The following is a 15,044-nucleotide window of genomic DNA, read 5'->3' as shown; positions in this document are numbered from 1 at the left end:
AAATCATTGAAACTTGTTATTCCGAGGTTGTTGAGGTCGCTGAACACGAATATTGCTTCGGCGATGCTGTACGAGGCACTTGGTGCCCGGTATCTATGTCATCTCCTGTAGCTTCATGAAAATTCGTTATGAAAATAGTTGAAATTTATTATCTCGCGGATTTTGAGGTAGCTGAATACAAATATTGCATCGAAGATGCTGTACGAGGCACCGGTATCTACGTCATCTCCTGGAATTTTATAAAAATTCGTTATGAAAATAGTTGAAATTTATTACCTCGAGGTTTTCAAGTTCGCTGAACACGAATATTGCATGGAAGAAACTGTACCAGGTACCTGGTGCCCGGTATCTACGTCGTCTCTTGGAGTTTTATGGAAATTCGTTATAAAATTCAACAGTAACAGTAAAAGTAACTTATGAATAAAGTTATTTAGAGCGCAAATTATAAAAAAAAAAATAATTCGACATTTTTTTCAGCGTTAATAATATATTTTTTAGATATATAGATGTCAGAACCTCGAGTATATTATTAAAACTGTCAGTTGCCTTAAAAACCCCAGAATAACAAATTTCAACAAATTTTATTACGAATTTTCATAAAATTTCCGGAGATAACGTAGATACAGCGCACCAGGTACCTCTTACAGTATCTTCGTTGCACTGTTCGTATTCAGCGATATCAAGACCCCAAGATAATAAATTTCATCTATTTTCATAACAAGTTTCCATAAAGCTCCAGGAGATGACGTAGATACCGGGCACCAGGTACCTCGTACAGCATCGCCGAAGTGTTCAGCGACCTCAAAAACCTCGGGAAAACAAGTTTTAATAATTTTCATAACGAATTTCCATAAAACTCCATGAGTCGACGTGCATACTGTGATACTGGGAACTATGTACCTCTTACAGCTTCGCCGACCCTATATTCCTATTCAGCGACCTCAAAAACCTCCGAATATGAAAATTGAACTCATTCCCATGATTATTTTCAGAGTTGTGAATTTTTATTTTGTGAACACTTTGAGATGCACTTTGAAAAATGAATTTTCCGCCTACAAGAATACAATTTGCCTTTGTCACTCATGCCAAGTTAGTGATGAGCGAGACTGGTCTTGGTCTTGCGGTCTTGGTCTTGGTCTTGCAGCAAGATCAAGACCAAGACCAAGACCGCCTTTTGGTTGCAAGACCAAGACCAAGACCAAGCTTGCAAGAACAAGACCAAGACCAAGACCGAACCTTGCAAGACCACGCAAGACCAAGACCAACTTGCAAGACTCTTGCACTTTTTTGAGAAAAATTGGTTTTTATTATTTAACTTTATTTTTTTAGTTCAATAATATATACTGACATTGTAAGAAACCTTAAACAATATCGAATTTTTAAAATATATAATATTTTGGTTATATTTTTAAGTCGTTTTGATTAAGTCAAACGGTTTGCATTTTCTCAACCTTCAAAGCGTCCAGAAGTCAAGTTGTCAAACGGCGACAGTTCAAGGAAAATTGAAATTACTTGTAAGACAAAAAAAATGTAATTATAGATAGGGTAATCCATTAAAAAAAAATGCAATTAAAAACGGTTTTTATGTACCAGTAGTTTTCGCTTTTTTGTCTATTAAAAATACTGACACTTATTTCAATTCTTTTCGCATAATCGAGGAAAAATGTAGGTCGTTAAATTTAAAATGAATACAAAAAATATCATAATAGATTTTGAAAAGGGATTCACAAAGCTGTGAAAGCATTGTGGCCTGAATAAAAAATAACTGGTTGTCGATTGTAATGTGTCAAGCTTGGTATCGCAAAATCCAAAGCTTAGGTTCAGTTTCTGAATATAATGACAAAAATTCCGATACTGGGAAATTTTTAAAATTATTTTTTGGATTAATTTTTTACAATCAACGAAAGTTGGAAGTTGAATTATTTGTGAAAATCCCGGATGACAAACGTGTAAAGAATTTTACTGATTTCATAGTTGAAAACTATTTGGAAGAATCTAGGTTTTCCCCAGAAAGGGCCAGTAGTACAAATAGTATGTGCCGCACTTGAAATGCATGCGCATCATTTCAGTGTGTTAAATTCTGTTTTTACTACCCACATCCGAATATTTTCAACTTTTTAAATGTCATAATGGGTATTCAATCCAAAAATATGTGAAAATAAAAAGTGCGAATAACTCGTGTTACGAGAGCAATGTAGTTTAAATAAAATTAAAGAACTGCAAGATAACAAATTACAGAATTAAGCGTTTATAACTCCCCATTACGTTTAGTTATTATGTTATAGTATTAGGTCTATAAATAGGTATGGTAAATATGTACGTATTTACTAAAAAGTATGTTTTAGTTACTTTATAAAAAAAGTTAATTAAATTAAATAATGATTAAATAGAGTAAAAAATATTTGATTGTTCTGTTCTCCTAAAAAAATTTAATTTATGTTATTAAAGGACATCGCACACATCTTATGGAAAATATAATGTCACTCAAATTTAATAAAATTTATACGAATAGATTCGTTTTAAATTAACGGTCAAATCTTATCATTGCGCCAACTCTTAATTATGATTAATTACGGCGCAAATTGCAATTAAAGTTGATCGAAATCACATTTTTTGAGTCAGTAAAAGTGTCAGTTACAATTACTATTGCTCTGGGTGCTATTCAGAAGAGCTTAAACCCGCTGGGTCTAAGCGGATTAGTGAAACTAATCCGCTGATTTATGGAGTACCGACAATTTGGGTATTTTAAAATATTTTTTCTCTCTCTAACTTATGTACGTACCCATTTGATTTCAGATTTATTTATATCAATTTCTGCTCTTATTATTGAAAATATAGAGTTGGCGCAATGATAAGATTTGACCGTTAATTTAAAACGCATCTATTCGTATAAATTTTATTGAATTTGAGTGACATTATATTTTCTATAAGATGTGTGCGATGTCCTTTGACCCTCGTAGGATAAATACTACAGTGTTCGAGTGAAAGGAGCAGATCATTATCTGTTAACAACTATAAACCGTTTATCCCTTTTCGTAAAATCCGTGAATTGAAGGTCTCCGACCATTTGTGGCACCTTTAAGAAGCTCTTTTTCTTTAACATTTTATTAAAATACAGGGGCAATAAACAATAATTCAGACTCAAGACGTGGTCTGAAGGCAGGCGGCAGGTATCGACAGCATGCAAAACACAACGTGACACAACCGAAGGCCGGCAATTGCAACAAGGGTTGTAAATGCAGGTTTTTCCTACTGATAAACATTACCATTATAAAAATATACTCTAATCTCTTTATATAGAGAGAACTAATTAGGTCATTAGGTGAATGTATAATGTTAAAATTGGTATCCGTTTGAAACTACATTCTACATTCTGTTAAAATTTTAAAGCAAAAAATATAGTTTCATTCTTCACATCTTTATTTATTTCAATGTACATTTTATTCGAAATTGTTTGGTTCAAATTATTACTACCAAAAAAGCAAGACCAGCAAGACCAAGACCAAGAACAAGACCGGCTAGTGCAAGACCAAGACCAAGACCAAGACTGCCTTTTAGCTGCAAGACCAAGACCAAGACCAAGCTTGCAAGAACAAGACCAAGACCAAGACTAGCCTGGTCTTGGTCTTGTTCTTGTTTTGCTCATCACTATGCCAAGTGTTCAAGAAGTTTTCTAAAGCTCTCCCGAATCGAATGCAAAAGGTTTAATAACGATACGTCTTACTTTAAAAAAGTTATAAGTTATAGAAGAAAAGTTAGGCGATTTTAGTGATTTATTTCCTCGCCTACTACTATTCTTTATAAGCCCTGGGAGGGGTTTTAACCCCCAAAACCCCCCTGGATGCGTCACTGTGTTTCACAACAATGTCACAGGAGAAGATATCATCAAAAGACTAATTAAATAATTTTATTTTACAAAAAATGGCATAAAAACTTTCTTGTAAAACCTAAAGTAAAATAACAGTAAGTGGGTACTCTAAAAATCTAAAAGCATCCCGTAAATTGTCCGTTTCAGTTGTCTTCGGGTTCAACGATCTCCTTGTTGTCCTAAAAAAAATAAATATTAAATCAAAAATAGCAACTAATAAAACTAATAATTCAGAGAAATAAGGAAAAAAATATCCTGTTGGTGACACAACCCCCTCCAGGCAGAAACTAAATTTTTTGAGTAGTATGGACATCTATATTAATAACCTTATGTTTCCTGCAGCCGATTTTGATGATATACATAGTTATAAACAAATGAAGGTCAAAAAACGGTAAATTTTCACCTATAACCAAAAACCTTTTTTCGTCTATAACCAAAAAGTTAAGTATTTTAAACAAATTTGAGGGTTAGAAACTCATAAATCGTATAAAAAACTTCAATACGGCGTTTCTCTGAATATGTCTATGTTTATTGGTTGCTTAGAAAATTGCAAAATAAATCATAAATTTTTAGTTTTTATAAATATTCATAACTTATGTAAAAATGAACTTAGAACGTTCTTATTACACGGACTGCTGAGACTTCTGGTGCTTAAATCATACCCTAAATTTCGAAGCAATTGGTCAAATAGTTTAAAAGGTATTTAATTTGTTTATCCCAAATTAATTTTTTTGCAACGCTATAAGTCAGAAAATGATGAAGTTACACTAATACTTTGGATAGTTTATGAAAGAAGAAGATTTATACTATTAATTTAATTTTAAAAAAATGACAAAAAATAATTCTAAATACTGCAAAATTATTTTGCAAAAACATGTGAATTAAAAAAAGGGGGCTAACTTCGTCCGTAATTATCCTAGGACAATTGTTTTTCTTTCTAAATGTGTATAAAAATTCAGTCTTTCCAAATATGAAAAAATAATTTTTCTACGGGTAGCGGTTAAAAAGTTATTCTAATTGTTTTTAAGTAAACAAAAAATCGACGTGTATTTGCAAAATAATTTTACACTGTTTAAAATTACTTTTTGTCATTTTTTTTTAATTAAGTCAATAGTATAAATGTTTTACTTCCACAAACTGTCAGAAGGCTTACTGTAACCTCATAATTTTCTGACTTAAGTGTTGCAAAAAAAATGAATTTGGGATAATCAAATTAAATAACTTTAAAACTATTTGACCAATTGCTTTGAAATTTAAAATAAAATTTAAGCACCAGAAGTCTCGGCAATTCGTGTAATAAGAAGGTTCTAAATAGTAAATTTTTACATAAGTTATAAATATTTATAAAAACTCAAAATTTATGAATTATTTTGCAATTTTCTAAGCAACCAATAAGAATAGACAATTTCAGCGAACGCCATATTAAAATTTTTAGACGATTTATGAGTTTCTTACTCTCAAATTTGTTTAAAATGCTTAACTTTTTGGTTATAGACGAAAAAAGCGAAAATTTAAAGTTTTTTTATCTTCATTTGTTTATAACTATGTATATCATCAAAATCGGCTGCAGGAAACATAATATAGGTTATTAATATAGATGTCCATACTACTCAAAAAATTGGGTTTCGGCCTGGAGGGGGATGTGTCACGAGAAAAATCTTATTTCTCTGGACTATAATAACTTAAGTTATTTTTTTATTTATTTGTCCTCAATGTAAAAAATAATACATATACCAAAAATACGCGTATATTTTCAAAAATGTTGAAAATTGTAGGGTGGGCTGCCTAAATGTTTACTAAAATTATTAACAATTATTATTATTATGAAACGATAATCTAAAAAACTCGGAATTTAATTTAAACTATTAGTGAAGTCACTGAAGGTTTTCACCTCCGATTTCGTTGAACCTTCATCGATTTTCATGAAAATTGGTGAGTAATTAGAAGATACTTCAAGGAACAAAGGTGACATGATGTCAACTTGCGCTTTTACCCTGGGGGTGGATGCCACCCCTTCTTGTGGGTGAATTTTTTTTTATTAAAAATAATACCAGAAATCGATAGAGGGGAACTTCTAAGCAAAATTTGTTATATAAAATTATTAACATAAATCAATACTTTTGAGTTATTAAATATCAAAGATTTTATTTTTTCTTAAAAAAAATGCATGTTTTAAAGCTGTTTTACACGTATTACTCAAAAACTATAACCTTCGAAAAAGCTATTATTACCAAAATTAAAGATAATAAAAAATTTAATACACTCCCCACTTAAAGAAATAAACAAATGTTATTTCAAAGTGAGTTATGCGTAATTGAATGTATATTTTTTTTCGACGAGTACTCAAATCTAAGTATTCAAGCTTACATAACGGGAAAACGATGCATTTTATATAATATACTTGTCAAGCACTTGTCAAAGTACTTCGGAATACCTAGCAAATGCGCTCCAGTAGAAGTTAATAGCATCAAAATTAAGCAAGTTGTGATGAAAATAAGAGAACCCTTTCGATTTTTTTAGGAAAAAGTGAAAAATAAAACATACGCCATTTCCACAAAAATTAAAATTTGTAGTAATCAGTGGCGACGCGTGACTTTTTCTAAAGTGTTACCAAAACCAGACGTAAAAAATATTTAAAAAAAATTATTTTGAACCTCTTAAATATAAGTTTTTGTTTTCAATCCTGTGGGATAAAATTAAACAAATAGATATGTATGTAATTATGTATATGTAATAGGTATAACAATAAATATGAAACAAAATAAACATTATTCTACCATAAAATTAACATAAAAAATGAACAAGTAGAAAAAAGAACAGATTTTGAAAACTATTGTTTATATTTTAGTTCTTCGATTTTCAGTAATCTCATTTTTTTCTTTAAAATTATATATAAAAAAATATATATACAAGGAGAATGACTTTTCAAGTAGTTGATCAATTACGCAATACGCAGCAACAATCTTCCATGTTTAAATGCACGCACACTGTAATCTGTAATAGGTACTAAAGCAACGTTGCCAATCCTCAAAATGGTTACAATACTGATATACATAGCGTGCCCGCGCTCCGTCGCTCCTTCAAAAATTTCAGAAACGAGCTATTTAGTCCCGCGCGATAGCGAGGTTCCTCCTTCCTCTTCCGTTACCACTGCCAGAATTGGTAACAGCATATAATAACGTGCAATGGATTCACATAATATGTCGCCAATATTTTCGTGCGTCTAGTTGGCTATTTACTGAATTAGGTAAATACTAATATTAACAAATATTTCTGTTGGTAAAAAATTGAAATGGAATTATTTCACAGTAGTCATAAAATATTTATTTGCAAGATTTTTAACTGTTACCAATGGTAACAGTGGTTACATGGACGCTTCGCCAGTGGTAGTAATCCTCACAAGAATTTCTTTAGGTTAACATAGTAAATGATTTCAACAATTTTGATCGGTTTAGAATGCATATTTTTGAAAAAAAAAAAGATATAATTTAAAGAAATCAGAATTTTTAAAATTATCGTACTTTTCATTTTCTTTTGATAATAACTCAAAAAATACTCAATATACGCAAAAATTCATATATAACTAAATTTTAGTTTTTTCTGTTCCAAATACTTTATCCATTTTACTATTTCCGTAAAGTAAAAAATAACCGAGATAGAAACGTTTAATATTTTAATTTTGCTGCGAGAACCATGTAACCGGGGCCATTTAACCTTTTATTTTTAAAAAAGTAAGAGGTCTAAAAGACTAATTTTGACGTTTTTTAATAGCTCTTGGAATCAACTTTTAATTAGTTTTTAGGTGAACCTTATATCTTAAAAATTAACGGAGTTATTTACAAAAAAAGAATAACATTTTTTGGAAAAATTTTAAAAGATACATTTTGAAACATTTTTGGTGCATAAATTTTAATGCTATCATCTTGTTCGATGGTTTATTTGATAGATATTTCTATGAACTTTGACAAATGTTTAATAAGTTTATATTATAAGATGCACCATTTTCCCGGTATTTAAGTTTGAATACTTAGACTTGGTTACTCGACGAAAGAAACATACATTCAATTACCTATAACTCACTTTTAGTTAATATTAAGGTTTTTCTAGTAAGGAGTTTATTTTGCTTATAATTTGTCCCTCTATCAAATTGTGGGGTTATTTTTAATAAAATAATTTTCACCTCCGAGGAAGGGTGGCATCCACCCCCAGGGTAAAAGCGCAAGTTGGCACCATGTCACCTTTGTTCCTTGAGATATCCTCTAATTACTCACCAATTTTCATGCAAATCGATGGAGGTTCCACGAAATCGGAGGTTATAGCTCATATCCACCTTCAGTGACTGCACTATATAAACAGTACATTGAAGTAACTTTACGACATAAATGAAACAAAAATGGAGAGAATTACGTTTTATAGAATTTTGATTTAGTTCATTTCTTTGTTATACAGGGTGTTTCATTGGGAAACGGAAATACTTTAATTGTGAATAGAGGTCACCGAGGCCGTTCTAGGTATACTACATTTTTTACCCTACCGACTTTTATAACCGAGTTACAGGGTGTTTTATCGATTTTGCCAATTTCTTTCCTAAGCCATAACTTTAGAACCACCCTGTATATTTTTTTGATATTTAGTACAGATGTGTCTCATCCAAAACCCAAACGACCGACATACTAATCACAGGAAAAATCCAGGTCCGGATTAACAAAAAATTATAAAGTAACACCCTGTATATTGAAATTCTGAAAATTTGTTTGCATATTTGAAAAGAGCACAAAAAACTAAGTCTAATCGTTTGCTTCAATTTTTCGGCCAGATAATTTTATGACTTTAATTTTAAAATTATATTGAATTTTTTAAGAACTTAACATTAAAAAGAAGGTATTATTAACTTTTAATTATAAATTATTAAAGCTATTGAATAAATACTTATTTTAAAATTAATCAATACTTATTTACCACATTGGAACGACCCAATTATTAATCACAAGAAAAATCCAGGTCCGGATTAACAAAAAAAAAAATAAAGTAATTGTGATCTTGAAACAACACCCTGTATATTGAAATTTTCAAAATTTGTTTGCACATTTGAAAAGAACACAAAAATCTGAGTTTATCGGTTTGCTTTAATTTTTCGTGAAGGAAATTTAATGACTTTAATTTTGAAATTAAATATATTGATAATTTTAAGAAACTGAAATTAAAAACAGATTTTTAAAGCACTTTTAACAATAAATTATTAAAGTTATTAAATAAATACCCATTTTAAAAATAATCAATACTTATTTACGACATTCGAAAGACCCACTTACAAATCACAACAAAAATCCAGGTCCGGATTAACAAAATAATATAAAGTAATTGTGATCTTGAAACAACACCCTGTACATGGAAATTTTCAAAATCCGTTTGCACATAGGTATGAAAAGAGCACAAAAAACTATTGTAAGTTTAATCGTTAGCTTCAATTTTTTGGCCAGACAATTTAATGAATTTAATTTTGAAATTATGTCGAAATTTTTAAGAACTCTGGGAACTCATAATAAAAATTTCGATATAATTTCAAAATTAATGTCATTAAATTGTCTGCACAAAAAATTAAAGCGGGACATTAAACTTAGTTTTTCGTGCTCTCTTCAGGTGTGCAAACGTATTTTAAAAAGTTCAATATACAGGGTGATTTTTCAAGGTCACAATTACTTTGTATTTTGTTGTTAATACGGACCTGGATTTTTCTTGTGATTAGTAAGTAAGTCCGTCTAATGCTGTAAATAATAACTGATTATTTTTAAAACTAGTATTTATTCATTAACTTGAATGATTTATTAATAAAAGTGCTTTAAAAACCTGCCTATTAATTTCAGGGTTCTTAAAAATTTGAATATATTTAATTTCAAAATTAAAGTTAATAAATTTTTGCACAAAAAATTAAAAGTGAATCGATAAACTCGGATTTTTGTGGTCTTTTCAAATGTGCAAACCATTTTTGAAAATGTCAATATACAGGGGGTTATTTCAAGATCACAATTACTTTATGTTTTTTTGTTAATCCGGACCTGGATTTTTCTTGTGATTAATAATTGAGTCTTTCCAATGTGGTAAATAAATATTGATTAATTTTAAAATGAGTATTTATTCAATAAATTTAATAATTTATAATTAAAAGTTAATAATACCTGCTTTTTAATGTGGAGTTCTTAAAAAAATTCAATATAATTTCAAAATTAAAGTCAAAAAATTGTCTGGCCGAAAAATCAAAGCAAACTATTAGACTTAGTTTTTTGTGCTCTTTTCAAATATGCAAACAGATTTTCAAAATTTCAATATACAGGGTGTTTTTTTAAGGTCAGAATTATTTTATAATTTTTTGTTAATACGGACCTGGATTTTTCTTGTGATTAGTATGTCGGTCGTTTGGGTTTTGAATGAGATATGTGTGTACCAAATATTAAAAAAATATACAGGGTGGTTCTAAAGTTATGGCTTAGGAAAGAAATGAGCAAAATCGATAAAACACCCTGTAACTCGGATATAAAAGTTGGTAGGGCAAAAAATTTAGTATATCTAGAATCGCCTTGGTGACCTCTATTCACCATTAAAGTATTTCCGTTTCCCAATGAAACACCCTGTATAACCAATATTCAATGTCGTACACTTGTAATATACAGGGTGTCCCAAAAGTAGTGGAACGGTCTCGAATATTTCGCAAACTAAACATCGGATCGAAAAACGGAAAAATACGTGTTCAATCATTTTCAAAAATCTATCCAATGACACCAAACACCAACCCCCACTACACTCCCTGGAGGTGGGGTGGGGGTAACTTTAAAATCTCAAATGGAAACCCCTAGTTTTTCTTGCAGATTTGGATTCGTTACGTAAAAGTAAGCAACTTTTATTCAAGACATTTTTTCGAACTGTGAATAGATGGCGCTATAATTGAGAAAAACGATTTATCCTGATACCATAGGTAAATTATAGAAACGGTCTAATATCTCGAAAAATACACTTCTAAATGAGAAACTAAGAAAAAAGGTTTTTAATACTTTTCGAAAACCTACCGAATAACACTAAACGTGACCCTCCAACCCACCCCTTGGAGGTGGGGTGGGGGGTAACTTTAAAATCTTAAATAGCAACCCCCACTTTTTATTACAGATTCGGATTCATCATGAAAAATTAAGCAACATTTATTCGAAACATTTTTTAGAATTGTTGATAGATGGCGCTTTAATTGGAAAAATACGATTTATTAGCGCCATCTATCAGCAATTTTAAAAAATGTTTCGAATGCTTAATTTTTCATGACGCATTCGAATCTGCAATAAAAAGTGGGGGTTGCTATTTAAAATTTTAAATTTACCAACCCCCCGGTCTCCAGGGGGTGGGTTGGAGGGTCATTTTTGGTGTTTATCGATAGGTTTTCGAAAAATATTAAAAACCTGTTTTTTGGTTTCTCATTTGGAAGTGTATTTCTCGAGATATTAGACCGTTTCTATAATTTACCTATGGTATCAGGATAAATCGTTTTTCCCAATTATGGCGCCATCTATTCACAGTTCGAAAAAATATCTTGAATAAAAGTTCCTTACTTTTACGTAACAAATCAAAATCTGCAAGAAAAACTAGGGGTTTCCATTTGAGATTTTAAAGTTACCCCCCACCCCACCTCCAGGGGGTGTAGTGGTGGTTGGTGTTTGGTGTCATTGGATAGATTTTTGAAAATGATTGAACACGTATTTTTCAGTTTTTCGATCCGACGTTTAGTTCGCGAAATATTCGACCGTTCCACTACTTTTGGGACACCCTATATAATAAATTCTTTCTATTTTTGTATGGTGCATTTAGGTCATATAGTTAATATGCCATAAAGTTAATGTCCTGTGTCATATCATCATTCAATCTTCGCTGGTCCACTGCTGGACATAATTCCCCCTCATAATTTTCCATCTATTTTTATCTTGTGCCTCTTGCATCCAATTCCTACGACAACGTTTTAGATCATCAGTCCAACGTGTTGGTGGATGCTTCGGTAGGCATCATCTCTTGGTCTCCATTCCAGTATCCGCTTTGTCCATCTTTTATCTGTCATTCGAGCCACGTAACCTGCCGAGTTCTATTTCAGTGTTGCTATTCTCTCTACTGCATCAGCCACTCCTGATCTTTGTCGTAGTGAAGGGATCTTATCTCGTAGTGAAACGCCCAACAGCACGCTTCACCGCCCTTTGAGGCAAACGGATCTTTTGCACTGTTCTCCTTGTCATGTTCAATATGTTTTTGCTCCCTAAGTCAACACTGGCAAAACACACTGATTAAAGGTATTTCTTTTAAGGCATATTGATATGTCAGACGATTTGAAAATATGGTTCAGCTTGCCAGGTCAGTCTTATACGACGGAGAAGCTCAACGGTTTGGTTATCTTTTCCTATGCGAATATCATGAACTAAATAGGTATTTATAGGTCAGTACCTGATCTATGGATCTTGTTACTACGTATATATCTTCGCTGGCTACAAGATTTGTCATCATCTGGGTTTTAGATATATTTATTTTCAATCACATTCTAGTGAGGAAAGGTAGAGATTTAAAAGTTCTTTGGCCTCATCTATCTTATCAGCTATTAGTACAATAATATCTGCAAACCTCAGATGACATAAGCTTTTCTCCGTTTATGTTTATGCCCTCGTCGGTCAGTTTTGCCCTTTTACATAATTCCAAAAGCGTAGTGAACAGTTTTGGTGATATGGTGTCCCCCTGACGTACCTACTCCACCTTGTATCGGGAATTTCTGGGTTTGACTATCACCCACACCACAGTATAAAGAGGGACCTCTTTATACTGTGACCCACACTAACACTAGCTGTTGAGTTCTGGTATATGTGTTTAATAATTATATTAATAAACCGATAGTCAATTTGGCATTCTCTCAAGGCTTCCAACATTTTTTGTTGACTTATAGTGTCAAAGGCCTTTTCGTAGCCAACAAATATTAAAGGTAGTGGTTTATTATATTCAGTACATTTTTCTATAAGATTCTTTATTTCCTATGTCATAAACTTAATAAACGAGATAATTCAATAATTATACTTTGTCACTATGTTCTGTGTGTATTTTTTCTCTAGTGAAACCTTACATATACGACATCTGTGTTCTGGGGTTTTCTGATCCCATAGGCGCCCATACTCATTGGCAGGGGGCCGAGGCCCCATTAGCTTTTCGAGTGCTTTAAATAAACGAGAGGTTAAAACGGTCACCGAAATGGTGATTGCACATTGCCGTTTAAGACAACACCGATACAAACTAGGGAAGGAAGGTGAATGAACATGGAGCAAGAAATGCGAAATGAAAGAGAAGACTGGCATACACATCCTACGTCATTGTAATATGCTAAGCGATATGAGAATGTTGGCCTTCGTTGAGGCCACTTGACTTATTGAAGTTTAATTAAAATAAAAAATTAAAGCACTCATGAGAGTGCCGACAGAAGTGAAAACTTCATGTAGTATATAAATTACGAGCTCAATGCTTTTTCCCTATCCAAAAAGAACTGCTATACCTATATTATATACGCGTTGCGTACATTCTATGCTATTTATGTATACATACACATAATATATATGCGTACGAAATTTAGTTCGGCAAAGTGATGACGGTCGCAAACTCAATACTTTTTTCCATCTAAAAAGTGCACAACATCCCTAAAGAAGTTTTCACTTCAAAAATGTATTGCGTCGAAACAATGACGGTCGCTAATTTAATACTTTTTCCCCATCTAAAAAGTGCACAACGTCCCTAAATAAGTTTTCATTTCAAAAACTTATTTCACCGAAACCATGACGGTCGCTAATTCAACACTTTTTCCCCATCTAAAAAGTGTATAACGCCCCTAAAAAAGTCTCCATTTCAAAAATTTATTTCGTCGAAGCAATGACGGTCGCTAATTCAATACTTATTCTCCATCTAAAAAGAGCACAACGTCCCTAAAGAAGTCTTCACTTCAAAAATTTATTTCGTCGAAGCAATGACGGTTGCTAATTTAATAATTTTTCCCCATCGTTTAAGTGCAAAACGTCCCTAAAGAAGTTTTCACTTCCAAAATTTATTGTGCCGAAGCGATGACGGTCGCTAATTCAATACTTTTTCTCCATCTAAAAAGGACACAACGTCCCTAAAGAAGTTTTCACTTTAAAAAGTTATTTCGTCGAAGCAATGACGGTCGGGATGACGGTCGCTAATTCAATACTTTTTCCCATCTAAAAAGAGCACAACGTCCCTAAAGAAGTTTTCACTTTAAAAATGTATTTCGTCGAAGCAATGACGGTCGCTAATTTAATACTTATTCCCCATCCAAAAAGTGCACAACGTCCCTAAAGAAGTTTTCACTTCAAAAATTTATTTCGTCGAAGCAATGACTGTCGCGAAGGCGGTCGCTAATTCAATACTTTTTCCCCATCTAAAAAGGGCAAAACGTCGGTAAAGAAGTTTTCACTTCAAAACATTATTTCGTCCAAGCAATGACGGTCGCGATGACGGTAGCCAATTCAATAATTTTTCCCCATCTACAAAGTGCACAACGTCCCTAAAGAAGTATTCACTTCAAAAATTTATTTCGTCGAAGCAATGACGGTCGCTAATTCAATACTTCTTCCCCATCCAAAAAGTGCACAACGTCCCTAAATAAGTTTTCACTTCAAAAATTTATTTCGTCGAAGCAATGACGGTCACTAATTTAATACTTTTTCCCTATCTAAAAAGTACACAACGCCCCTAAAGAAGTTTTCACTTCAAAAATGTATTTCGTCGAAGCAATGACGATCGCTAACTCAATACTTTCTCGATAAGATAGTAAAAAGTGATCGTTAAAATTTAAAACGTCATTAGTACGGGTACTTACTGTGAAAGTTTACCATGGAGTGTGTTATTTGTAATAATTCAACTGGGGATGTTACAATAAACTGTTATAGCTGCACCAGGTCGACACGTAGGGAATGTTCCGGACTGAATGCCAGAAAACTACAAGTGATGGATCTCAAAGGTAAGAGGTCACTTATATTTTATTGTGAGGATTGTCAGAATGGGATAAAAGTAGATAGGCAAAGCGGTTTCTGGCGCAACCCCTAAATCGCAACCCTTAAATATTAATAAATGCCAAACGGCTTAACGTAGGATGACGTGT

At 32.2% G+C, this 15,044-nt stretch overlaps 1 protein-coding gene across 1 annotated transcript in view; it reads right to left on the bottom strand.

The window, feature by feature from the left end:
* Positions 1 to 3,892: 3,892 nt before the first annotated feature.
* LOC114333832 (cysteine dioxygenase type 1) overlaps positions 3,893 to 15,044 on the bottom strand; it is a 98,910-nt gene continuing 87,758 nt past the window's right edge. Inside the window, exon 4 of the mRNA XM_028283823.2 lies at positions 3,893 to 4,047. Coding sequence (XP_028139624.1) covers positions 4,012 to 4,047 — 36 coding nt within the window. The 3' untranslated portion in view covers positions 3,893 to 4,011. The remainder of the gene's footprint in view (positions 4,048 to 15,044) is intronic.

This window comes from Diabrotica virgifera, chromosome 2, assembly GCF_917563875.1.
Source record: "Diabrotica virgifera virgifera chromosome 2, PGI_DIABVI_V3a".
Taxonomy (NCBI): domain Eukaryota; kingdom Metazoa; phylum Arthropoda; class Insecta; order Coleoptera; family Chrysomelidae; genus Diabrotica; species Diabrotica virgifera.
The sequence above is the reverse complement of the archived record's forward strand: the minus strand, read 5'-3'. Positions and strand labels throughout refer to the sequence as shown.